At 40.3% G+C, this 27685-nt stretch overlaps 2 protein-coding genes across 8 annotated transcripts in view; one reads left to right on the forward strand and one right to left on the reverse strand.

The window, feature by feature from the left end:
• The window catches only part of PHC3 (polyhomeotic homolog 3), a 29188-nt gene extending 11484 nt beyond the window's left edge, over positions 1-17704 (forward strand). For 6 of the 7 annotated variants that reach the window (XM_033068490.2, XM_033068491.2, XM_033068493.2 and 3 more), the window contains 7 exons: positions 1232-1382; positions 1697-1950; positions 2655-2811; positions 4067-4181; positions 4888-5038; positions 5124-5349; positions 9269-17704. In XM_033068490.2, the coding sequence (XP_032924381.1) occupies positions 1232-1382; positions 1697-1950; positions 2655-2811; positions 4067-4181; positions 4888-5038; positions 5124-5349; positions 9269-9423 (1209 nt within the window). In that variant the 3' untranslated portion in view covers positions 9424-17704. Of the gene's footprint in view, positions 1-1231; positions 1383-1696; positions 1951-2654; positions 2812-4066; positions 4182-4887; positions 5039-5123; positions 5350-9268 lie in introns of those variants that run through there. The other variant, XM_033068497.2, reaches the window with a different exon arrangement.
• An 854-nt stretch (positions 17705-18558) lies between these two features.
• GPR160 (G protein-coupled receptor 160) lies at positions 18559-20746 on the reverse strand. The gene is made up of 2 exons (XM_033069115.1): positions 20661-20746; positions 18559-19654 (listed from the first exon to the last, which is right to left on the reverse strand). Exon 2 carries the CDS (start codon positions 19601-19603, stop codon positions 18584-18586), a length of 1020 nt encoding a protein of 339 aa, XP_032925006.1. The 5' UTR covers positions 19604-19654; positions 20661-20746; the 3' UTR covers positions 18559-18583.
• Positions 20747-27685: the final 6939 nt, after the last annotated feature.

The raw sequence follows: 27685 nt of genomic DNA on the forward strand, positions 1-27685 counted from the left end.
TTCGTATTTTGGTTTTGGGGTTTTTTTCTTGGCTTTTTGTAATGGCTCATCAGTCAAGAATATCAACCAGGAATCGTGGAAGTGTAAATTTAAGATCTAAAATCTTGTCTCTTAACTTCAAATACATTGTAATTTTATTGAAAAAAGTAAGTAAATATGTGACACAATCCTTACACAAAGAACTGTGGCAAATGTGACATGAGGACTGTAAGCTTTTACCTCAATGCAAATAGATTTTTATTAGGAGAACAAGCTATACTAGGTGGAAGGTGCATATCGGGTTATTAAGATTATAGGTTTCTGGATTATTACTTTTGTACTAATATTAAAAATATCCTCTTCATAAAAGAATAAGGGAATTTTGATGCTGTTTTGGCAATTCCCATCACCGTTTAATTTGGTTCAGTGTTTGTCTCAGATGTCTGCAGTTTGTAATTGAAGGTTTTGCCTTCAATCACTGGATTAGAATCATGTACAGGAAAACAAAATGCTGTGCAAATACAGCTGACCTTTAAGATGGCATTACTGGGCTTTAGTGGTAAAATGCTAATGAGATTAAGTTGAGCAAAAGAATCAGCAGCTCTTGTAGGCTTTTTTGAGGTTATCAACAGGTTAAGGAAATTTTTGATTTATTTTAAGGGGTGATAATCTCAACTCTGGTATTTCATGGAAAAATTGGGCAAAAGAGTAGGAGACAGGTTTGCTTTTGACATGGTGATATTTTACATTTTAATCTGTTAAACTGACTGTCAGGAATGTATGTAAACTTATTTCAATACTTTTGAGGGAAAGACCTTAAAACGTCTTGTAATCACTAATGCTTGATAGTCTTGGTGTACTCTTCTGAAATACTCAGCTTGATTACACTGCTGTATAAGATAGAACAATTTGCAGACTTGTCATTAAACATGCATTTTGCTGATGTATTTAGCATCAAATGTATGTGTAAATAAGAATAACAGTAAACTATACACATAAGGTACTGAAAAACTCAAGTTCTCTGCTTTGTTTGATTGGAGAATTGTGCTTCTATAAGTATTGCTGTTAGTAACAAAATACTTTTAATTTTACTGTCATAGATATTTGTGATTGCATTTTGGGAACTAGTATTTTATTAAAAGATTAACATATTTGAACTGGTAATTGATTTTTAAAACTGTATTTATGCAACTCTTTTAAGGTGTTAAGATAGAATGGAAATCTCTCTAAAGCAATAGTTTGTTGGATGCAGATTTGCCAAGTGGAGAATGTGTGTGAAGGGGAGATGCCCGAGGACTCAGATTGTGTCCACATGGCAAGAACACCTACACCACCCACCTTGTCCCCACCAGCCATAACCTTGGGCCATGGAGAGGCTCTTAATTCAGAAGATCCTTTGTCAGGTGAGGACAAGTACCAAGCTAAGGTAGCTTTTGGTTTTGTGATTTGTGTAAGTAATTAATGGCCAAATGTTTGTAGTTAGCAGGTACTGAGTAAAGGAAAATGTTTGCATGAGGAGGGTGTGTTTGTGGCATAGTCTGTTGAGATAAACCATCTTGTTTTATAAGTGGAATCTCTAAAGCCTGGGGAACAGCCTGGTTAGGGGTTCATGGGTGGAGAGATGGGTCTTGAGGACTTATCACCCCTTACTTCCAGATTCTGAGCCAATGGTTAGACGTAAGTGATAAAACATAACATGTTTTGTTATTTTTTGCAGAACATGGGGGACTGCCTTCAGTGACGTCATCAGTCAGTGCCTCAGTAATTAAATCTCCATCTGATCCTTCCCATGTCTCTATTCCACCACCACCTCTGTTGCTTCCAGCAGCAACAACAAGGAGCAACAGCACATCCATGCCCAATAGCATTCCCAGCCTGGAAAATAAACCTCCACAGGCTATTGTTAAACCCCAGATCCTGACCCACGTCATTGAAGGCTTTGTGATTCAGGAGGGGTTGGAACCATTCCCTGTAAGTCTAAAAGTTACTAGGAATATTTTACTACTAATCTTTGAAATTAAGTCTTTGTAAGAATGATGTTATTTGTGGCTAGTAGATATTTAGATCTTGAATTATGTTTCAGATGTTGTTTTTGACCTTTTCTCCACTGTCTGGGGACTTGAGTACCAGGCTGTATCTGGGAATAACTACAGACAGTGGGTTTAGACTACCATTTGGAATAACTTTTTTACATTTGTCTGCCTCCTAGATCCCTCAATTTAAGTGATACCTTAATTTAAACCTCAGAGCTGAGTCTGTGTTAAAATTCTGAAATGCTACAATTTGTTGTTTCAAGCACTGGCAAGCTCTTAGCTGGGCTAGATGTAATTAGTGCTGTGTCTGATAAGAATTACTGTTGAAAATTTTAAATCACAAACTGACAATTTAAAACCTGCCTTACTAATTTAACGTGTGTCTCATTTTCCCATTCTTTCATTTCTGTAGATATAATGTGTTTCTTCCTTTATTAACTATAATTACAAACTCTGCAGAGCAGGAGCGAGTCTTAATTTGTTGGAGAAATGAGCTTTGGCACAATATAATTACACTTCATTGATATGAAGTAAAAACTGATCATCTGAGTTACAACTGTTAAGTCATAAATACTGGTTTTAATTATTCACTGTTGTGAATAATGTTAATTACTCGCTGTTGCTTTGCTTCTATTGCTCTAGGTCAGTCGTTCCTCTTTGCTGGTGGAACAGCCTGCAGAGAAGAGATTGCTGGTGGAGGGTCAGATCATGAGTGTGGTGTGTGTTGAATCAGACTTGCAGAACACAAAACATGCAGACAACTCATCAGACACAGAGATAGAGGATATGATTGCAGAAGGTTTGTAGTTTTTGTTTAAATGCCCATTTCCCCCCTCTGTTCTGTCTGCTATGAAATGAGAATCAAACTGTTATTCTGCTAACACATATTTTTGTATAAATTCATCTAAGATTTCAAAATTCAGAATTTTTTAGCCACTCCTGGGTTTTCTTTCCCTTGGCTTGTGTCTTATTTCAAGAGAGCTGTTTCTGGTGATCTGCTTCAATTTAGTCTTAATGCAACTCTTTCTTTCATTTTCTTAAAATAGTTATATTCTCTTCTGTATCAAAACTCTTCGCAGCAGTTATTTTGTCCTTAATTTCTTTCATTAGATGTTAATTCAGTTTTCTTTTCAGTATTAACACTGTGCTGTGTATCAGATTTCAGACAGCTTGTCTGTTTTGTGGAATTATCCAAACCCTCATAGTTTTGGGTTTAGTTATAGTTCCTGACAACTGGTGTTAGGTTTATGAAGAGACTTTGTAACTACTCATTATATGAGCTAGTAGGAAACATCCAACATTGAGACATGTCCACGTACACAGAATTTGAGTAAAGGAGATTTTCTAAAAGTAAACAAGAGTATGATTGTGTGTATGGTAGAAACACCCTTCAAATACCCTTCTCAGTATTCCCTGCTCTTTGCTGCACTAGTGCTTTTTGTAGAGCAGGGAAAGGCCATTTCACGTCACCAATCACAGAAAAATACTCTCTAACAATAAGATGTAAATCAGCAGATACCATAATCCTTTATTGCATGCAGTTTATCTTTTTCATAGATGGAATGTTATATATATTCAAGATTCAATGTTTTCTTTCACAAGTCCCTTTGGTTGTAGTAACTGCTTATTCAAAGAAAGTACTTTTAAAGGTTAATTCATTATGTCTTTACAGTGGAGTTTGCATTTAGACTCTGTGGAAGGCCTGGTTCTCTTAATGAACTCTTTATGAAGCAATTCATGAGGAATGCAGCCCTTCTTTTTTAATTGCTTGCTGTGTTTGAGGGCAGATCTGCTCATGGATGGCTTGAAATTCAACAAAAAACTGATTAAGTTCATTGAATAACTTATTGAAGGTTCATTAAGGTTCAGTTTGCTCAAGATCTTTTCCAGACAGAATGAAATCTATGACTTGCTTAGCTTTGCATAATTGTCTCTTAATCAAAGTATTTAATTGAATATGTAAATATTTGAAGATCTTTTGCCTGCTTGAGGTGAGAGGTGTGAACATAATTTTGTGTCATTGAAACTGACTTTATTCCTCATTCCTTTTCTAGAGGGACTGGATGAAATTGAAAATGATCTTCTGAAGTGTGAATTTTGTGGGAAAATGGGATATCCCAATAAGTTTCTGCGGTCAAAAAGATTCTGCTCCACGTCCTGTGCCAAAAGGTAACTCTATGTAGTTATTGTTTATTATTATCTAGTTAATGGATTAATCTCCACTGGTTAAGAGAGCAAGAATTCACAGTCAACATCTGAATGCAAAATCTTCCATTATGACAATTGCAGAGTTGATGTTTAATACTGTAAGTTTTAGAAATGAGGAATTGTTTCCCATTTCTAGTTGTCAATTAGCTCCTTTTGGCATCAGTGTCTGGACATGACCTTTCTCATATGTCTGCTACATTCCCATTTAGGTAGTGGGAATATTGGGACAGCACCAGCAAAATAATCTTAAAGAGATTTAGTCCTTTAATCTTAACATGGGTTTTTTGCCTCTGTCCTCCTTTGGCTGGGTAGGTATCAGCTAGGTAGAGAAAATGGAACCAGAAAATACAATGTGATTTTAGGTTTTCAGTGGACGTTTCAGAGCAGAACTGTACTATGCAATAAAATGCAAAGGTATTTCTATCATGGAAAAATTTTAAGAGTGGGAAGGACAAACATCTTCTAGGGGTAATATGGATGTGCTTGATCCCACAACAAGATAAGGGTTTTGATTAAATGGCCTTTGAGATACTTTTCTCTTGTATTTCTGTGCCAGCTGTTGTTGTAATTAAGCAGCATTTCTACACCACTGTGACTTTATGGTTACTTGATTGAATTCAGTCCAAAAAACTGCTAGTGCATTATTGAATATATCTTACTTCTTTAGGCACAGCCTTAGTTGCACTAAGAAATTTGGGCTGTTTCCATCAGACAAGACCAGTCGTTGGAATCGGAAGTCAGATAGCCAAAGTCTTGGGCGACGCGGGCGTCGGCCGAGCGGGCCTGAGGGGGCGTCACGAGATCATTTTCTTAGACAGGTCTGTGGAATATTTGCTTAAAACTATGGCACTGCTTTGGGAATTACAAATAAAGCCTAATACTGTAGTTACTGCGTTTTTCCAGCTTCCAATTACTTATCCATCTGCAGAAGAAGATCTGGCTCCTCACGAGGACGCGGTCCCGACGGCCATGACCACGCGCCTGCGGAGGCAGAGCGAGAGGGAGCGGGAGCTTCGCGAGCTGAGGATGCGGAAAATGCCGGAGAGCATCGACCTCTTACCAGTGGTGCAAAGCGACCCCTCAGTATGGACTGTGGATGAAGTTTGGGCCTTTATACATTCTCTGCCTGGTATGGAAGGGGCAATGACTTGTCCTCTTGTTGGTTTTAACAATGGAGCTCCTTGCTTTATAGCAGCGCTGTGATGAGGAGGTGGTGTGGTAGCAGCAGCAGTGTTAGCTGATGATAGACTGCAATGTGATTTGTTTCCTCTTGCTTGTTCCTTCAGCACAAATCCCATGTTGATAGAACTAGTCCCACTTCTGCTGTTGCATCCCAACTGATGGAGATTAGAGCTGTTCCTTCCTTCAGTCTGACTTCTCTCAAGAGGTCAGTAGAGAGATGAGACACACTTCCTCCCTCTTACACTGCTTTCTTCTCTTCCTTCCTCACTTGTTCCTTCTTCTCTTCCTTCCTCCCTTGCTGCTTATTCAGTAGAAAAAGCAAGAGCAGTGTTACTTCCCTTGGTACAACTGAAAAGTTTGAAAGACCTGTCATGATACAAGCCATTAAAAAAGAATAAACAAGTTTCTGCTATAAAGTTAAAATTTATTTTGCATACCTTTGCTCAGAGATCTTCTGCCTAGAAACTCTGCATTCTGCTAGTCTCAGTTTGTTCAGAAAAAATAATCTGGTTTTCCCTTTTTCACAAATCTTTCCTTTAGCTCAATATTCAGTTACCTTTGTCATCTTCAGGTTACTTGACATTTATCATTTCCTAACTATCATAACCTTTAAAGCTTCATTCCCTACCTTTTCCCAATGATGCCATTTTATCTGATCAGACACTGTAACCTCTGCAGAGAAAAAGGCAGATCTCCACAGTAGCAGTCATACCAGAATTTTTGTTGCTTACCCATTAAAACACAGGCTATGTTTGTTCCCACTTTTCTGCTTTTTCTGGCATGTTATACCCTTTTTAAAATCCCATTAGACCATTAATCTACAAGGAATAGATCTTCACTGCTAAGTCATACACATGGATTATGACAGACAGTCTTTTGTAGTAGGTCAGGCAAAGAATTGAGTAAGAGATGTCTAAAATCAGCAAAGTCATCCTTGAAGTGCCTTTCTTCTGATAGTTTGTTGCAATTCACTGATAGTTTGTTGCAATTCACTGATAGTTTATTGCAATTCACTGATAGTTTATTGCAATTCAGTAACACTACCTGCTTCCGGCAATCTGCAGTGATGGCTGTGGAAACAAGCAAAGCTCCTCAGGTTTGGGATGTGGTCACTCCTGTTTCTGTGCTTGAGCTGTGTTACAGAGTGTAGCTCTGTCACTGCTGTTTTCAGTTACTGTTTTTATGGATTTGAGACTCCAGTAAATTCAGTAACTAATCCTAGGCTCTCAATGAATGGTAGTTCCTGTGCTAGAATAATTGAAGTGCCACATAAACACAAGTCACTTGCAAGTATGAAATCAAAAATTTGATTCTTAAAATGTGGTTTCTGTTTTGAAACCATTACTTTTACAATATTTCACCAGCTGCTGGATCTGGTTTCGTTTTTTGTATTCTATAAACAAAGTGATCTTTGATTTTAAACAAACTTACATTTATTGGTATGTAATGAAACTTTATTATAATTACTCATTCCTCTCCATTTGAATGCCTAGTTTCTCAAATACATTTTTTAAAAAGTTCAGTAGATTTTTAAAGTTATATTCACAACCTGCCAGAATTTTTATGGCTATGTCGCTGCATTTGGGTTTTTTTGGTAATTTTGTGGTTTATTCTTTTCAGTATATTCTCAAGTCACTCTTGAAAAAATATTTTATCATATACTTCCAAGATTGATTAGTGCAGGAAATAATATAGAGATGATTTTCATTATGGAATTTTGTATTATATATCTACTTGGTGCACTTATTTATCTAGTCTGTGCAGCCCATCTGCCATGCTGTAGGAGATGGTGATTTGTAATTTTTCCACAACCATTAGGGATGTGTGTTTTTATTTACAGCTTTCTGCAGTCTGTAGCTGAAGTGGATTGTCCTTGTCAGGCTTTTCCTGAGTTCCTCTGGAGCTTTTTGGAGAAGTCAGTGTCCAGAAAACTTGCACTGTTAGCTGCTTCTTCGGGGAAAGAGACAAAACAGCTTAAGCTGAGCAGAATTGTTCTCCTTTCTTTCTTCAGTTGCAAGATAAATGACCTTTCACATGTTTCACACCCATTTTGTTTTGGCCAAATTATTGCACAATAAGCAGTTGCAAAAGTGCTTGAGAATATACCCAGATGTGCTTGGATGAGGGAACTGCAATACCTTCAACTTCCATCCTCTGCTTTTCCAAAAATGAAGTTGATAAAAAATATTAGGAAGTTGCACGAAAATTGCTTAAAGGAGAAAACTGACAACAACAAATATCCAATTTCCTATTCCAGTAGGACCAATTTTGTTCCTAAATGTAAGAACTTCTGATCTCTGATTCTTTGTAAAGGGTGTGGTCTGACAATCAGCATGTTCAGGTCTCAAATCAGCCATGCCATGATCCCTTTCCCAGAAATTCTTAATACTTGACTGGCAGATGTTTTATCTGTTGTCAACACTTTATTAAGGAAATCTTTATGATGATGTCAGAGCAAATTGCTGCATGAGGTCTGTTTAACAAATCATTAAGAAAGAAGTAGTGCTTTATTCTTTGTGAAAAGCTAGCTTTTTCCAATCTTGAATGTTATAACCTTCACACAGTAATAATCCAAATGATTTCAGGTTTGGGTGTTGATACTTCCTTCCACATTTCCTTTCCATTTGCCTTGTACACGTTTGTAAATCCATCAGGAATTTAGCCTATATATTCTTTATGGAATTTAAATCTGAGCACACAAGAGAATACAAAATTAGTTGCTGTCATCTAGGTAGAAAAGTTCTTCACAGTAATTTCATATCTCTGTAATAGTGTACTTTTTAAAAGGGAAAATGTAAAAATGCCAAAAAAATAAGCTTACTTGAGGAATAATTGAAATCAGGAATGGAAGATGAAACACAAATTCAAGTGTGTCTGAAAGGCTGTGAGACAGATGGAGAGACTGCTGGATTGAGAACACAAATATATTAAAAAACCCCATTAAAAGCATGACTGGGGGAAAGAAACTTCAAATAATGAATGCTCTCATGGACATTGTTAGAAGACATTTATCCATCTAGCAGAGCTGCCATAGAACCAGGCATAACTGGCTGATTCTGCTCAGCACATCTCCAAAATATCTTTGGAGGAACCTTTATTTCCACAGGGTTCTTCAGTGGAAAGGGGCCCTCAGTTACTTGGGACAGTCCAACCCTGTAGAGTCTTTTTTATATGTTGTGATCTTCAGTAACCTGAGATTGGTATTTCACCATGAGAAAAGGAGTTTAACATGGAAAAAAAGATCCAACCAGTTTAAAGTGGCACTTGTGAAGTGAGTTACTGCTGTGTGTGGAATATTCACTCTGATAACTGATGATAAATATCTTCATGAGGTGGTTGTGCCAAAGCCCATACATCAAAATTTTGTTTCCTTAGCTCAGTGGTGTAACACTCAGATGGAATTAACTCCTTTTGGAAGTGGTAGCTGTTTGGATGTTCTCACTGCACATAGCACTACAATATAGTTGTCTTTTATAGAATTAGATAATAGTATCTTTTTATTGCTGGGAAAAACCCACTAGAATTATGTTCCTGATTGCTATTTCAGTGCTGTTTTCCCAATCTCTTCCAATGATGAGAGGATGTTCCTCTTAATGAAATGAAAATTCTGTCTTTACTGGGACTTGAAATTCCCAGTGAGTAGATCTCCAATAAATACAGTGTAATTAGAGGCTGTAGTAAAATTACTTTCATATTATTTCAGAATTCCCATCATAATACTGAACTCTTATATGTAATTTCGCTTCAACCAACTAAAGGGATGAGCATGGGAAAATATGTAGCTGGAAAGCTCTGGTGTGGACAAAGTCATTTGATCTAAGAATGGACATTTCTAAACCAGTAATCATATTTTTTATTGCCTTTAGGTTGTCAAGATATTGCAGATGAATTTAGAGCACAAGAAATTGATGGACAAGCTCTCCTCTTGTTGAAGGAGGATCATCTTATGAGTGCAATGAATATTAAGCTTGGACCTGCATTGAAAATCTGTGCACGTATCAATTCCTTGAAAGAATCCTAGGAGGTGAACATGAAGGTTTAAACAACAGTTTCTCAGTGACAGAACTGACAGTAATATGCCAACATCTTCACTGTGGCATGAGTGTTACTGTGATGTTTTGTTAAGTAGGTGGGGCTCTCCCCACATAAAGACTTTAAAATGTTCCTTTGATTCTACCAGGAGTCCTCTGTAGTTTTCAACAACTAATAGGTTTATAGTAAAGCCTGAGTAATGCTTTGAGTTGAAATTTTTCATGGGAAAACATGAAGTGAACTATGCTGTGATAGGTTAGATATTCCCCAACATGTATTTCATCTTATGAGTTTTGGTTAACACCCCAGTCCCCACCCCAATCTAGACACCATTTAAATTGTGTTGCTGTATTCTGAAAGATTTTTCCCACATACAGCAGTGTTTGGACTGAACTAACAGAAGTGTCCACAGGCCCTGTGGAAGCACTAGTACCAGTAAAATGCTATGCATTTAGTTGTGCTCTCTGAGTTTGTTTTAGTCTTGAGCAAATTGTTTGTAAGGGGTGGGTTGGCAGCTGGTTTTCTTCGTGTAGGCTTACCTTCATCTCTGCCATTATAGTATTTTCTTGAAGTCTGTAAAATACTATAAACTATGTAGATGTCTCATCAAAGTCCTCATGATCAGGCTACTGACACTCCTGCCAGAGGTAACTGAAGCACATGTTACTTTACTCTTTGAATGCTGCTATGCACTAAGGGGGCATTAAGTGTTAGGTTTGTAGTTTAACATGCTGCTAGTTAAGCTAGACCAGCAGTTCTCAAATGGGGGTTCAGAGTGGACCCTGAGGAAATGTGTGAGCTCGTGGGGTTCAGGTTCCCAAATTCCTTGGTGTGAGGGGCTGAAAACTGCAGCCAGGACCAGCTCATGTTGAGACAAATTGCTTTAGACTGGGGTAGAGAACAGACAGCATAGCTCAGATGTTCTTTTTCTTGATACCTCTTCTTACATGTCTTTCCCTGTAGTGCATTCCCATTGCCTCACTGGAAGCTTCCAAGCACCTTTTCCTTGTCCAGTGGCCAGTGTGAGCTGCACTTGCACCACTCTGAGGAAGGAGCAGTGAGGCCTCCTCAGAGCTTGTGCAGGAGCAGCTGCTGCTGCCATGAGGGAGCCTGGAGCTGCAGGTCAGCAGGAGGAATACCAGCATTGGCAACTCCAGGAGGAATATCCAGGGGCCCTGCTTTGTCCCTCTGGCAGGAAATTTTATCTTGAATGCTGCAGACCCAGATGGTGGGATTTTAGTGTTCCCCTCCATCTTCCCTGTCTCACACTCTGTGGAACAAATACATTTCCCCAGTTACTGATGCTCTTGGAAGCTGCCTGGGCTCTGAGGCAGCAGCACCTTCTTGGCCTTTGCTTCCCCACCACCTGTGCTCATGGATGTATTTTGTCCTTCTGTTCCCTCCCTTTTGCAGCTCCACTCCCCTTATGTACAGACCTGGATCCCTGAGCTCTTGTTTAGGGAAAGAAGGGTACATGTGCTGATAGTCATTGTGTATATTTGAATTAAATATGTGTATGTGTCTGCAAATAATGTATTTTTTTGTATTTTATGCAAATTAGTGCATAATATATGATTGTGTAGGGAGCTATTCAGGGGGCTGGACAGTATTCCTGAAGAGAAGAGGAACTGACCTAAAGTTTGAGAACTGCTGCCCTAGATCAAAAGGAGTCAATGCACATACACTGGCTAAAAGGCAGGTTTGTGACAGACAGATTAATATGTATATTATTTAACTGATGACCTTAAAGAGTAAATTTGGATTACAGAAAATCTGTGCTTCATTTTCCTTTACTTAGACTATTGCTTTGTTTCCACTAACAGATTTTCTACCATTACCTTCTGGAGATCCACATTAGAATGAATCATTGTTCTTAATTACAACTATTTGAGCTTGCTAATAGCAGATGTTATTAATGTTTTCATTAACCACTGAAGCTGCAAGTTAGGACAACACATTGCAGTTGCACGCTGGTATGTGGTGAGAGCCCTTATCCAAACGGCACCAAAGCTTTAGAGGATGAATTGATGCCTGGATTTATTTTGGAGGGAAGTTGCTAAGCACTTTCTAATTTGTTTTTCTGGGTTTTTTTCTGTTTTCAGTTACTGTTTTAAAATAAACTTCTTAGTTGAAGTTTCAACGTTTGCTAATGTTCATTTGAAAGACATTCAAATGATGGAGACAGTGGGTTCCCATTTGTAGCATTTCTGTAAGATACACAGTGTAGCATATCTGTAACATATGTTCTAAAGGGTATGTTCTGTTTTGATGAGCTAACTGAAGACTAAAGATATCTTAGATATTTATCCTTTGGCTTTTGTCTTAAAGTTTTATTATTTTTATACAGAAATCTCACTGGCTAATTTTTAATCTGTCTTCTGATTGTACTGTTCTTAGGCAATGTAAAAAGTAGGGTTACATAAATGTGGTTTGATAATGGCTTAAGGTGTACTAGAAAATGTGGACTTAGGGGTCTTATTTAGACCTGTAGTTAATCAGTGTTACATGCATGAGAATTTCATGGCTGCTTTAATTTTGCTTTATTAGACAGCTTTCAGGAGAGCTTCTCCAGCTAGTGTTTGTGTCCAGCTCAGCCATAATCACTGCCAGGAGCTCAGAGCAGACCCCAGTAAGGCACATCTGGTCCTGTTTGTCTGGTATGTAACATTCCCTGTGGGTTTGGGAGAGCCACACATAATGAGTTATGCTTTAAATATTCATGTATGCAACAGCTTAGAATGTGGGCCTTGTGCATATTGGAAGTTTTTGGTTTTTTCTTCAGTGATTTTGGCAATTAACTGGAACGTAAAAGCAGACACAGCTGTACCAACCTGTACTGATAGAAGTGCACTTGAATGGGAGTGTTTGCCAGTGTAGTTGTGTCAATAAAATCCATTTTTAAAAAATTCACACTTGTACGTGAAAGTAGGCTGGAAAATTCCCAAGTGCAACTGAAGTCTACTTGGGAAGCTTAGGAATTTGCTCAAAAAAGCAATATGATACTCAGTAACAGTCCTCCAGAACCATTTTATGTGCTGGCCATGCTGTTCAGATAGGGGAGGTTTTCCCAGGCTTATACTACCATTTCCCATGGCTTTCCCATATGTTAGGCTGTACCCTCTTGCAAAAGAAGAAGTATTAAAGATTTTAATAGTATTTTAATACTTGTTCCCACATGATGTGTCTACAAGAAATCTTTTTCATTCTCTTTATTTCCAGTGATTTTGCTTTCTGTATTCAGACTTCTGGTGTTGCTACCCCTCACAGTAATGCTTGCAGTATTCCAGCTTCTACAGGAATAGCTCAGAAGGGAGATACATTCCATGACTTTTTTTCCCTTCCTTTTTTTCCACCACTCTCCTTCCTACTCTACTCCTTAATGGAAACTGCAGCATTAGCTCGGGGCAAGGCCCTTCTGCAGAGCATTGAGCTGAAGGTGGCTGTGAAGATTTCATCCAATAGAACAGAACTGTGACACTTGTCTCAGCTTCAGGGTTTGTTTGGTGTTTTAAAGACTTGCACATGGATGATCAAGATGGGTGTGCAGCCTCCCCTGATCCATCTGGCTCGTGTCACTCAGCATCCCTGCTTTGCATCCCTGCTTTGCAGCAGGGGCAGGGCACTCCCTGAGGAAGCTTGGCTACCTCCACTGACTTAAAGTGCCAGGTGTTTTCTCTCACAGAATGTCTGAAGGGTTTTTAAACAGGCTGCATTGTAAATCCATTCTTTACCCATTAACCCATCATGTTTTTTCCAGAAATGAAGTTCTTGATGCAGGGTAAAGCCTTTGCTAGATTTATGTCAACAAGACATTTCAAAAAAGAAGATTTATGTCCTGCAAGCATCCATTTCCTCATTTCTTTCCTGTGAAAGCAGGTATTTAACCCCTAACTTCCACCTGTACTTGGTCCAAAAAGGAATCCAGCCTTTTGGATAGAACAGATGGAGTCCTTTGTAACTGCAGGAAGAGAAAAGGATGGGATAAAACCAACTGTTTGGGCAGATAACTTCTCATAATTTCTGCATCTTGAAGTGTAAGGAAATAGGTACAAAAGCACTCAAGTGTAATTTGAATGGCAGCTCACTGTGAGACTGGGCTGGGTGTGGTGTGTCACTGCCTGGCATGGCAGCTACAACTGCTGCCATTTCAGATGGATGTTCTCCTTCTAATACCACAATATCCATGCAGAAACTTCCACCTCCAGAGCTCAACAGATTTCTTACACAGTGACAAATCTACAGCTCTGAGTGATCAAAGAATTCAGTGACAGCTGTGTTGAGTCCTAGTTTTGCAAATAATTAGACATCCCCATAATTTATAACATGAGTAGTTTTTCTGATTGTACTGAGACTGCTCATAATAAAACTCAGCACGTATAAAAGCTTGCAGGGTTATTTGCTCACCTGTATTGTATACAGATGTCCTGTTAGCATACACTTAGAAATATATTTGTCATCATTTAGCAGATATTTCCTCATTGATTGCTTTAGGCTGCGGATAGTGACTGCGCAAAGCAATCAGTTTAGGATAGTTTTTTAATATTCACCTTAATTATTTTATTAGAGATGGAGAGAAGCTGATATTTTAGAGTATTTTATTTTAAATTCGCTGTTCCTGTTCAGTGCTGAGTGGAATGGGTATGAGCAGAGCTATCAATGAATTATTTCAGTTTAAGGTGTTAATTGCTCATAGAGAATTAATTTTCAAGTCACTCTTGCATAGTGAGCTGTAGTTTCAGACAGAAAATACTGTGAGGAAAAAGTAATTTTAAATTCATTTAATGTTTAGTTCATTTAAGATGAGCCTAAATTAAACTAATCTTTTTTTTTTAATTGCCTTTAGTCATGAGAATTTATTTAGACCTGAAGAGTTCTGTGTAGTTACATCCCCTGGATGGTTTTGCAAATGGTGATATTTGGAAAAGAGATGGTAATGATGCTCCAAACAGGTGCCAGCTGTGTGGGTTTTTCAGGAATCTGTCTGAAGCTGATGGAATCAGGGCCTGGGACACTGACTGAGCACCAAGGCAGTGAGCACACATTACCCTAATGCGAATCAGCCTGGTTTGTTTTTACCATCTTCATCTCTTTAGAAATCTGACATTTCCTTCCCCACTCAATTTCTGAGTGTGGCATTTTACTCTCTCTGAAGACTGGAGCATTTTGTGTCTTGCTTTATCCCCAGGTCTCATGGTCAGCACTTCCACATGTGCTCAAGGCCCCATCCTAAACTGCTGTGTAGGTTTGTGTAACCTCTGCATTAAAACACACACCTGCTCATTCACTTGAAGGTTGCATAATATTTTCTGATCTCTTACAGCAAGGTGGAAGGGAAAAAGCAAAGTGCAGAGATATGAATATGCTGGTAATTGCAGGTATGGAGTAAGCTCATAGTCCAGCTTTTGTAGCCATGGATTGAACTTTTCTGAAGCCCAGTTCTTGGAGCCAGTGTTATGAACAGATTTCAAGTTAAAATTTTTCAAACTTCCAGCAAGTATTCCTATTGAATTACCCAAATTTCTCTCTACAGTAAGGAGCTAGAAAAAATGATATTTTAAAATATTTTTTCCATCTAGAAGTGATTGTAACTTGAGCACAATTGTGTATTCATAAAATTGTGATCATAAACACTGTTTAAGTGCAATACATAACATTGAAGGAGAATTCTAATTGTGTTTATGAAACACTGCTTTGGTACACAGGGTTGTTGACAGGCTTGTGGTGTTGCTAGGTAATAACCAGAGTATCTGTGCTGATTATGGGATTAGGCTTGAAGCACAAATGTCTTTGATTCATGAGGTAGATCTGCTTTGTAGGTGAAGCCTGGGCAGCTTGTGCAAGGCTTGTGTTGTCCTCCACTACCCAGCCAGGAGGCTTCCATCCTCTGGCAGCTTTTTGCAAATTCGTTTTTGGAAAGAACAATGAGGGATTCTGCACATCCAGCTTCCTTTCCAAATAGTCTTTGTGTTATAGCATGAACAAGCCAGTACTGACCAGAAAGATGTGTGTAAAGATGAAGGGTTTTATCATTGAGTGCCAAATACTTTGTTTAGAGTTGAAAACACATAGAATATCTCATTAAAATCGATGTTGATTTGTAAGAGATTCTTTAAATGAAAAAAGTACAGAAGTTTCCCATAAAGGGTTAACACTTTAGCTGTTGTTAGCATTAATCTCAAATAATCTTGTAAGAATTAAGGACTGTAAGGTATTTGAATGGTGTAAGGCCATTAGTTGCTGGCACAGCACAAGAAGTGATGTAGAGAGGAGATGTAGCAGTGGTTATCTGTAGTTCTTTTATTTCAGGTATTTCCACCTTCCTGGCACAGCTTCTGTCCTCTTTGGCAGTGAAACTGTCACCCTTTCTAGAGAGGGATGGTCCAGGCAGGGGACTGCCCAGAAGCACCAGGTAAAAAAAAAATAATAATGCACAGAGGAAAAGACACAATTGTTAGGAAGGCCGTAGGATGGAGATCACTGCACAGCTGGTGTCTCCCTCCATGAATGCCAAGGATAAAAGTGGGCTTGCAAAGAGAGGTACCATTAATATGTTGTAAAATTGTCACTTGGCAGGCTCAGGCACCATGTTTGGATGCTGGTGGAAACCTGCAGTGCCACTTTTGCCTCCTCGGTGGAGGTGGCACCCTAAAAGTTAATGCTCTTCAGCACTTTTGCACAAAAAGTAAGAAAGAATAAATTTGCCAAGTAATACAGTGATGTAACATCAACCCATTAATATTTGCTTTGGCTGCATATTATGGATTCCCTGTAAAAAATGTTAAAAACTTCAAGTGGCTTTAGGAGCACTGCAGCAGCTACAGGAATTCTGGCACGTTAGGGCAGACAGGGTTGTGTAAACTTTAATTAGGGCTTGGGAAGCTGAACCACCCTGATAAATAAAACATGTCAGCAGCCTCACCCAACTGGTTGCAGTTCCAGTTCTGTGCATGTTAGTGATTCAGAAGGGTGAGATTTACCATGCAAAACACACCTGAAATGAACTTGAGAAGAGCTTTGCCTTCATCTGGTGTGGAACCAGCTTTAAAAGAGGAATTTCCCCCTGCCTGCCAAATCTGTAGGGATTAGTTATTTCATGATTCTGAAATGCCTGGTGCATTCCTATATTTGATGTATTTGCTGATTTTTAAATGGAATTAAGTTTTGTAAATATTTTGTCAGCCCCATTTCAGTGGGTGTCCAGTTTCTATACAACCTGAAGAAATGCTGTGTCAAAGCCCTGTGTTTAGCCATGGTTTATTCTGTAGCATCTCCAGCACCAAATAACAGCAATTACAGTTTGAGAGAGCAGGGAGTGATTGCTTAGGGTTGTTTTTCCAGTTAACATTGCCTGTGCTTTCCTACTTTTAACATGGAAATAGAATTTCCTCCAAGTACATTTTCCAGCATAAAAAAATGAAATAATTTGTGGTGCCAAACACTTCAAACTATGTTGCTAAGCATTGCCTCCTCTTATTGCACTAGTTTTAAAATTCAGTTTTCAATCATTTACTGTCCTTTTGATGGCCTTTTAAACAGGTTTTCCCCCAAAACCATTTTCTACAGCTGAAAAATGCTTGTCCCCTTTTGATTACATCACAGAAACCTCAAAGAAATTTGCCACAGACTGTGGGTGAAAGAAGCACTATGTGGGGTAAAGTAATAAATCAAAATAATTGGATTTTGATATGTTTCAGAAATCAAAGATTAATTTATGATTGAGATGAGATTGTGTATTCTTATGGAGTGAAATACTGGAGTATTATTTTATAAGAAAATTTAACCCATGTAGTATTAAATTCTGCAATTAAATTTATCTCTATAATTGATATATAATAAATTATTACCCAAATTTTAAATTTTACGGTTGAAGAGCACACAATGAACTATGTAAAAGTATGATCTTTACTTTGTGAATAATTTTTTTAAGAAGCACTTTCCCATTACCAACTAGCATGTGAATAAATTTTAGATTCTCTCATTTGTTATGATCTGTAAAAGTGACATTTCTTCAATCTGTCTGTTAATGGGTAAATCCATCCTACAAATGCTGAAACAAAGCACCTTATACTATGCTGCTTAAACTTGCTTGTAATTGCACCTTTTGTTATCTGCAGAGTTTTCTTAATGGGTATTCTTGTGTGAAATCGTTGTTCCCTGTGGGTCTGGGGGACAATTAACCAACCTACAGCATCATTTACTTAGTTTCTCTTTCAATACAACATTGTATTGTGAGTTTAGTGCTTCAGAAATAAAAGCTAATTTCATTTGTCTGCTTTGGTTGTGTATCATTTATTTCTCTTATACAAAATCAAATCAAGTCCATTGTAAAACTCTAAGAATTTGAAAATTGAGAGTATTTTTGCTAGAAGCCTGACTAATTATTTCCCTGCTAAAGTATTCCCACTCCATATTTACTATTTTAAAGTAATTTTGGCTTCAAAATAAGCTGTATTTTAATTTAAACTGTTCTTTAACCTTGGGCATGTATTTATGTATAGCAGCTAACCTTGAGGCTTGTTGCTCTAATTATTTAATTTATAATATCATGTACCTTAGAGGAGCAGCAGCAAAGAAACAATGTAACAGCACCTCTCCTGTGGTTGTGGAATTTGCACATCTTGCTCTGGTTTTGTACTACATAAAGTTCCTATTTCTGTAAGAGTTCTAACTTTAACTAAAATTATTTCTTGTTAAACAGACAGCAACCCTTATCTTCCATCAAACTGACAAAAATCCACTTTTTAACAACAAAATACACTTCAAAAAGTCATTTGAACCTTAGGTCAACATCTGTATGTAACTCCAGCCTTGAAGACTTTATTGCATTTTGTACTGTAAAACCTGAGGTACTTCCATTTAAAGGAAGTGTAGAATTCTAGTCAAAAACATGAAGTTCAGCTGAAAACTTGTCCTATATGAGCAGTGCTTTTTTGAACATGTAATTGAAGTTCAATTCCCTGGCCTGGCAGTGCTTGCTGCCCACTGAGACTTGGTGTCCTGCACTCCAGTGCAATATTCATTAAATTCTTGCTGGACACTGGACTTGTTTCCATGGAGTGAAGCTCTGGAGGTGTTTCCTTGTGTTGTCTGTAAGGACCCAGCCAACATCAGAGTTCTGCTTCTCTGCAGCCTTTTCAGTGGGCAGCTCGTTAACAGATGACAATTACTGTGCCTGGCTTATCAGCTGGCTCTGTGCTTTCATTGTTGAAGGGCATAAAGCAGAATTTCCAGCTGACAAAGGGGTCTGTGCACCACCCCTCCTCTGTCAGCTCCACGTCGTGCCACCGACACCAGTAGGCTGCAGCCAGGAGAAAGCTGTTGATGAAGTACAGCCAGGGCACGTTCATCTCCACGTAGGCTGGGATCTGCACACCCAGGAGCAGAACCACGACCTGGAGAACAACAAACGGTGCCCAAGTGCCAAGGAAACACAGGAGGAGCCTGCTCAGGAGCTGCCACTTAGAGCAAGTGTTGTTGTTGTTAGGCACGTAGGGGAATATCAGCACGGGCTGGCTGGAAAAGGAGCGGAGCCTGGCAGACAGCAGCATCGTTGTCACCTCCTTCCAGCGAGCCAGGAGAGCCGTGCCCAGCAGCAGCACCATGGCCCACGACACCGAGTAGCTCTGCAGGCTGCCAGACAGAGGGCACTGGAAAGGGGAAACTCTGTTGTGCATTTCCAGACCTTCAGAGACAGCAGGAACTTGGAGAGTGCAGAAAACCGCGGAAATCCATAGAACTGCCACAGCAAATACGTAAAGTAACTTCCGAGCTCTCGTAGGGAATTGGGATGTGTGGGACACTGTGGTGTAATAATCCAGAGCAGCCACAAGATACACTGGGTAAGGCAAAATCCCATAGGTCAGAGAGGTGATCTGAGTGAAGAGGCAGATGTGGTACTCTGTGAATCGCACACCCCAGAGTGCAAAATCCTCAAAACAGAAAATGAAACAGATACTCAGCAGCACTGTGAAATCGAGAAGTGCCACTGAAATGCAAAAGTATCCCATAAAACTGACTTTCACAGGCTTTGGCTTAATTTGCAACATGAAGAAATCAAGGCAAACTTTTCCAAGCATAATGAGGACCAAGGTGTAGCTGATTTCAAGAGGTTGGCTGGCGTGGGTGCAGTGGTGCTGACCAGAACCATTTTCACAGACTCTGGCAGCCATCCTCCAGTGGTGAAAACAGCAAAAAATGTCACAGTGCACAGTGCTTCATCTCTGAAAAGAAAAAAAAAACATTTGTAAAAATGTTCTGTGACCAGTTTGATCCATCATAGCAACTACTCAATTTGTCTGAATTTTTCAGGCCCCTTCATGAAGAGTGAAGAGCCTCACTAACTCATCATTAAATTATCAACAACTGCCTACATTTTGTTTCCTTTGAATTACATTCTTGAGAGTTGGAAGATCACCATAATTCATTTTTCTAGCTAATGACCCAAGGAAACATTGAGGAAATAAGGTTGACTCTGTTCCTTCACTTCAGAAGGCATGGAGAGGTCCTTCTGTCCAGCGGGGCAGAGGGATGGAGGTTTCAGAGCTCCTGCATATTCTGAAAACATTGCAGGACAGAAATTGTACAACACTCTGTAAGAGGTGCTGCAGCACGGCCTCACAGTTCATTGTGCTCCTAGGACCTGTAGGAATTTGAGACTGCACAAATATCCTGAAAGCAGAAAAAGCATCAAGCATCGCCTCCTTTTTTGGTGCAAAAATCTTGGAACTCCAAGGCAATCCAAAGCACAAGGGCTTCATTAGTGAATTGGGCTTTTTTGTTCATCTCTAAGTGCTACAATGACAGAGACCTCAGAACAACTGGTTTTTCCCTTCAGACTTCCTCAAGTTTCTTTATGATAACTCTTTTCCAAGTGTTAATTCCTAAGGAAACCAAACATAGGGTGGCTCTGTATGTCAGCAAGACAGCATGGACAGTTTTATCTGATTTCTTCTCTCTTTCCTTAAAGAGGCAGGATGCTGTCCATGATCCCAGTGAGAGCAAAGAAGAGCTGAGAAGCCAAGGCAGCTGTAAAAAGGAACTGATTCTTAGGCTCTGTGTTAATTACTTCGATTTAAGCAGACACCTGAATTTTGTGACTGGTTTGCCAAAATCACTCAGCATTTGTGTTGGTGCACATTTGAGTTCGTGCATCCTGAGAGCAGAGCAACTACAAGTCCTTGGCAGCACAACCTGAGAAGCATCCATGGAGTTTGTTTACAAACCTACCTGGGCTGGCTGCTTCACTCTTCATCTGCACGGGTGCATCCTCTGAAACCTGATCTGTGTTCACAGTACGGCTGGATTCCGGTGGGTTTTGTCTTCATGTACCGGACGCTGCACTTGTTTAATAATAATAATAGTAATAGTTATTAATTATTAGTATTAATAATAGTTAATAGTAATAGTAATAGTAACAGTATAAATCCTGTAAGGCGGAATCACCTGCGCTGGGCCGGGCGGGCACAGCCCCATCCTGCGCACAGAGCGCCCCGCGGCTGCCGGCGCCTCCCGCTCTCGTCCCCGCCGCTCCCGGCCGGGCTCCGCCGCTGCCCCCGGCACTCCCCGCGGGTTCCTGCTGCTCTCCGGAGCCAGAGGGAGGGAGGCGGCCCGGGGAGGGCTCCGAGGGGACGCCCGGCCCCGGCACCCACCTGCGGCCGCCGCTCCGCGCTCCCGCCCGGCGGGGCCGCCACCTCCGCCCGCCCCAGCGCGGGCACCGGGCGGGACCGGGCGGGCGGGGAAACGGGGCAAAACAGGGTACCACAGGGCGTGTGTAACACATACAGCACGTGGGACACATGGAACACAACATACATAACATGTAACTGCTATTAAGGGAACGTCTAACACACATAACATGTAATACATACAGCACAAAACGTATAACACATAACATACAGCACACATAAACATAAATAACACAACACAAACAGCACATATAACATACAGCACGTGGGACACATGGAACACAACATACATAACATGTAACTACTATTAAGGGAACATCTAACACACATAACATGTAATACATACAGCACAAAACGTGTAACACATAACATACAGCACACATAAACATAAATAACACAACACAAACAGCACATATAAAATACAGCACATGGGACACATGGAACACAACATACATAACATGTAACTGCTATTGAGGAAACATCTAACACACATGTGGAGAAACACGTTTCACTGTCGTGGTAAAATTTAAAAGGTTTAATAAAAAGACAATAGGAGACACACGTAAAGCAAAGGGTTCAAACGGCTGGGTGCTTGGCAAGCTGCTGAGAGCACACCATTGCTTCGGGAACGCGCCTTTAAGCACACTTTACAATTCATCAACCTGTTGCATATCCACAGTCCCTCAAGTTTAATAAAAAGTTCTGGGAACTGTTTAGCAAGGCCACTCCTTGGGTCCGCCTTTTGAGAGCATGGGTGTTTCGTGGCTTGTGGTTTTAATTCTGATCTTATCAGCTTTTACTCTTAGTGGTGGTCCCGGCCCTTTGCAGCAGGTGAGTGTTGATAATTGTCGTGTCAGCTGCAGGGCCCCCCTCACACGTTCACAGGCTGTTATCTCAACTAGGCAGGTAGTTTCAGCAGACCATCTCTAAAAAACTTAGGTCTAACTTTTGCTATTAGAAGAAAAAAACTATATTCATACAAAAAAGCTATTTTAACATTATACATCTAGCATTTATCCCAATAGCTGCAAAAAGCCAACAATATGTCATGCACTTATAACACACATAACACATAATGCATACAGCACAAAACATATAACATACAGCACACATAAACATAACAGAACACACACAGCACATATAACACATAACATACAGCACACATAAACGTAAATAACACATAGCACACACAGCACACATGGCACACAGTACATATAACACAAAATCACTGCCCTGGGGAACACGTGCTGTGAGTTGTGTTTGATCCCCTGGCAGTGGGAGGTGAAGCAGCCTCATGGTGCCCCAGCACCAAGTGCAGAACAGTGGGATGCCCAGATCCTTATAAAAGTGGGAGATAAATATTTTGGATTCTAAATGTGTGATGTGGTAAAAATGTGATGGTGGGACATGATGGTGCTTCAGCAGGAGCCCTCGGGTTCCCCAGGTCTTGCTGCTGGCAGGGAGGGTATTGTTAGATATGTGCCCACAGGGTGGGTATTGTTAGATATGTCTGTGTGTACAAAAGTATCAGGTGGCTGGCAGGACTTCTGAAAGCAACTAACTCTGGAATTAAATTCAGATGTAAGTTGTGATTTTCCCCCCCTCTATTTTTTCTTGCCCCTCTCCTTCCCCCTTCCTTCTCCTCCTTCCATGGTTTGTCTTAAGGATTAAAGAATTTGAGCTGGGGGCAGGTGAATAAAAAGTTCTGTGGGTTGTTAGGTTTGGTTTTTTTTATGGAAAAACAAGATGATCAGTACTCTGTAAAACCTGACAGCTTAAAGTAATCTTCAGCAGCCTTCATGCTGACCATAGTTACTTATCCACACAGAGTTTATTAGGACTGTTGTACAAATTGGAGTGTAATGAGAAAATATTTATACCTGACAGAGGCAGTGCACCTTCTGAGCATCCAGTCCACCCACAAATGTGTGAATATTGATGTTTCATAGTAGTTTTCTTCTCAGTTCTAACCCAGGGCGAAGCAATGAAAGTGATTTTCCTGGTGGGAGCAAATGAACTGTTTGGATGTCTGGGTTTGTTTCTGCTCATGTCTCTCTTTCTGACTGCAGAAACTGCTGCACAGGCATGTGTGAGGAGATGTCTGGATGTTGGGAATAAGGAACCAGGAAGAGACAGGGACAGTTTAGACACTTTTTCTGCTGATGAAAATTGCAATGAGTGTGTGACCTCCAGGCTGTGTCAGCTCTGTGCTCAGCGAGCCTTTTGGGGCAGTTCCTCAGCAGGGCCCACAGGGCACAGCTCACAGCTCTGCCCACATTACATCCCCTGTTCATGTTGTGGCTACTTCTCAGCTTCCCTTTTCCTCCACCACCTTGTGCTTGTTTGAAAGTTTGGTTTTAACTCACTCATTACTCCTGTTTTCAGCTCCTGAGTGCTGCATCTCATCTTACATCCCAGAGAAATGATGGTACAAGATGGGATATCCTGGAAATCAAATGCAGGGCTTGGTGCTGGCAGGTCTTTGCTGAGTCAGGAGCTGCTTACTTGGATAAGGGCTGCCTCTTCCTTCACAGGCAAAATTGCACATACTTGACAAGCACAATGTGCTAAACAATATCTTGAGCCCATCCTGCTTGGTTAAAGAGCTGCATTTATGGCCACGAGCAGCAATAGAAAGGTTTAAGGAATTAATTTATATTTGCATGAATCAGCTGTGTTTAAAAACAAGACAGAAGACTCGAGGAGAGGGATGCATGAAATGATACAGAGAACCTCTTCTAAAAACTGTTTGTGTGTTGAAAGATCATGCAGTGGTTCTGTACTGTCTAAGATATTTGCATAGAGGCTTCCTTCCTCCTTCAGGGCTGTCTCCTCCTGCTGCTTGCTCACGTTTTGGGTTCTGTTGTTCAACTTCATGGAAAGAGTACCATTGTCAGAGAAAGGAACAAGAAAAAAGACCACCTGTCATTTCTAATCTAACTTGATAATTTCCTGAAAGCAGCAGTGAGTGAACAGGTGCTGGGCTCTCCCCTGTCCTCCCTGCTGTGCTGGAGCTCAGCACTGCAGCCCATGGGGCTCTGCAGCCTCTGAAATCACTGAGGAACAGCAGCAGGGACAGCAGAGTCCCTGCATGTTGCTGCTGCCTGAATTAGGGCAGGAGGTTTCCTTCAGACAGGGGCAGGTTAGAATCATGAATACAGCTCCTTTCCAAGGAGTGTGGGCTGTGCTTCCTGTGCCATTAGAGCTGAGTCTTTACCTTCCCCCTGCTCTTCCTGTTTGAGATGTGCTGTGCTTTAGCAGCTCATTGCCACATGTCCCTGTATTGTATTGAGCAGAGGAGGAATTTTAAACCTCACCTCAGTGTGTTTCAAGCAATTTATGTTGGCATCTTGGACATCTCCAGCCTTTTGGGCAAAGACAGGGAGATAAAATGACATTTATATATAAAATTTATTTAATGCATCTTTATGCATTTTGGTGTCACTTGTGGGGAAAGTTGCACACTGTGAACTGCTGCAGAAATGATTATGAACATTCCCACTCCCAGCCAGGGCTGGGGGTGACTCAGTCTGGAGGAGGATGGTCCCCACAGCCAGGGGCAGTGGAATGTCTCTATGGAGTGTTCTCTGGAACACATTTTTCTGTGGGATGGGTGCCAATCTGACAGCCTTGCCTGCATCCTCCCCTTTTCCCTGGCTGTGCCTTTAATTGGGTGTAGCCCAGTTGAGCTTGTTTAATGCTCTGTTAGGGTTTGTGCCTTGTCAGCACTGGATCAGCAACCCGAGTTTTGCAATGGCCAGTGGTTGTGGAGCTGCTGGTCCTGAAAGGCTGCATGGCTCAGAGAGAGAGAGTTTATGAAGGTTTTATAATTTTAATAGAATATTTAACTAATAGTATATATAACCAGTAAAATATTTAGCCAACTTTATTTTTAACTAACTTTACTTTTAAAGAAGAAAATGCTTGACCAATGTCCCATTTGCAAGATGTTTTATTTTTCAATAATCTTTTAAAAGCACAGACAAGTGTGTGGTGGATCTTAATTTCAATCACTTGAGGTGCTCATCTTAAAAGTAACAAGTTTGTTCTTAGGAAGATCTTGTGGAGAAGAAACACGCTTCCACAGTTATTTTAAGTTGAAGGCATCTTTTTACAGAATTCTAATTCTGCTTTTTCAGTGAAAATCCAGAAAATGCAGTACAGAGCTGGTGTCAGCCTTGCTGGATTTTCAGGAGTGGTGTTTCCTTGGTTTGTGTCCCTGCTGTGCTGTCACTGCAGGGTGTAAGCAAGGAAAGTTGTTACCTCTCCTGCTGCTGATGGTGTCACTGCAGTGTTAATGAGTTTTTGTTCTTTGACACAAATAAGTTTTCAAGGAACTGGAAGAAAGTTGGTACAAGCAAAGCCCTAAAAACTGCATTACATGAACCAGTAATTTAAAAACCCAGTTCATGGTTTACTGGTCATTGTAACACAAAACTAAAATTAAGACTGAAGCCAATGAGGAGTGCAGGGTGTGATCAGACTCTCTTTGTGTTGCTCACAAACACCAAAGCAGAGCTAAAAACCTTTTGTAACCTTTTAATATCTTACTACTTCTTGCTAGACTTCAATTTAAGCAAATTCTGTTGTGGCATTTTCATTTAAAAGAAAATTAAAAAGGGGGGAAATTTAATTTCAATCTCACCTTCAGTGTGAACTATTCAAAACTTCATCTTCTGACTCCCTACAAACAGCCCAGTTGCTGGTTGAACACTCACATGTCAGAAAGAGAAAATAATAATAATAATTTAGTGTGAGGGTCAGTGAGAGTCTCTGGGGCTCTGCTCTGTGTTTTTGTTGATTAGCAAAGACAAACTGCCAGAGTGTCTCTCTCCTAAGCACCTCCATCCCTCCCTAGACCCAGGCTCCAGAGGACCTTCCAGGGATCCCAAGCTGAGCCTTTCCTGTGTTTGCCTTCTGTACATGATGAGGACTAATGGTTGTTGCCACCTGCAGAAAATCTTTGATCTTTGTGAGAAGCAGGATCAATGTTTACCCAGTACTGTTCCCTCTTTACTTCAACTTGCACTGAAACTGTTTGCACAGTGCTGTTGCTAATTCTGAAGTAATTCCTCTCTCAGAAGTCTTTTATCACAAAACAATTTTTTTCTGTGATCATTATTTTTACATACAAAAAAAAATACACATGGCAAAGAGAATGTCTCTGTGTCAGCCAGGCAGTAATGGACTCTTTGTGGACACTATCAGGAAATGTGCCTTTTGTTTTCCTGCACCTGTTGCTGAATTACAAATAAAATAATCCAATGCTTTATTAAATAAATCAGAAGTCTAATGAAATTGTACCAGCCATTACCAGGAAGTCTATTGAAAACATTCAGCAGCTGCTTCAGTCTCAGTTGAGTTACACTGACAGGATTGTTTCACCCTTCTCCCTGTGCTGTGTGTGAGAAGGGCACAGTGCCTTAGACCACCTCACACCACTCTGCTCTCGCTCCCTGGGGAGGATTGGTCAGAATCAGTAATAAATGATGCTCAAAAATTAAGTACCTTGGACTTGTAGAAGTGTCCCAGGCCTTGCATCTGAGTGTTTTGCAAACATCACCTTATCCTGACAGTAATAGAACAGCTAAAAATCTCCTGTTTGATTCTGATTCTGTAGAGAGGGGTTGATCAAAAAGGTTGAGAATCAAATCAGAGTCTTTCTCATTAGATAAAATACCTCAGCAGCCTGAGGAATGCCCTGGAGTGAGCTGGGGTTCAGCCTGGCTCAGCAGAGTTAAATGTCACCAACTCCTTCACTAAAGGTCTCCAAGAGAATTGATCCATCTCTGCTGTGTTTAAAAGTCAACACATCTATCATAGCAGTGCTGGTGAATAGGTGATTCTTTCCCAGGGCAGACTGCAATTCCTAAGAGCTGCCTCATTGTAAAGAAAGGTGAGTCCAGGACTATTCTCTGTGCTAAGCCTTGCATGAAAACCACTAAGAAGCTGCATCTCAACCACTTTGGATCTTAGGAAGTGTTTGATACAGACTTTCTTCTACAAAGAGTGTAACAAAGAATGGTGTTTACACATGCCTGATTCAAGGTTTGGTTTTAAAAATGTATGAGAAGTGGCTGGATGAAATGTCAGCCAAGGAGTAAGGGATGCAGCCCTCCCTTCCACAGCAGCTGGGAAAGGGCAGAAGGAGCAGTGGGAAAACATTCAGCTCCTGAGCACTGAGGGTGAGCAGGAAATTATTTCCAGAATCTGTCTCTTGCTTTGGTTTCATGGTGGCTCAAATTTGTGGATCTCCTCTGAATTTATCACAGTACAACCCCTTGAAGAGTCTAGACTCCAGTATAAGTAAGGAAACACAAGCATTCTGTAACTCAAGGAATAATACATATAGAATTTTCCTATTGGAAAATTTGATCTAAGTCAGGACAAGGCAAATTCTCAGGATGAGAGGGAGGGGAAGGATCAGTCCCTGTTACAAACAGCTGGGTTGTGTCATATACAGTCAGGCTCATTGGGACCAAGAGCTCTTTTAGGCTCTGGGACACCCAGAGAAGGTGAAGCTGGTCTTTGTCCTCACCACGGCCTCTCCAGGGAGGCAAACAGGCA

Source organism: Catharus ustulatus, chromosome 10, assembly GCF_009819885.2.
Source record: "Catharus ustulatus isolate bCatUst1 chromosome 10, bCatUst1.pri.v2, whole genome shotgun sequence".
In the NCBI taxonomy this organism is placed as follows: domain Eukaryota; kingdom Metazoa; phylum Chordata; class Aves; order Passeriformes; family Turdidae; genus Catharus; species Catharus ustulatus.

What these genes read in the sequence shown, in the direction of transcription:
- GPR160 (XM_033069115.1), bottom strand. Translation starts at nt 19,603, where the DNA reads ATGGCTGCCAGAGTCTGTGAAAATGGTTCTGGTCAGCACCACTGCACC.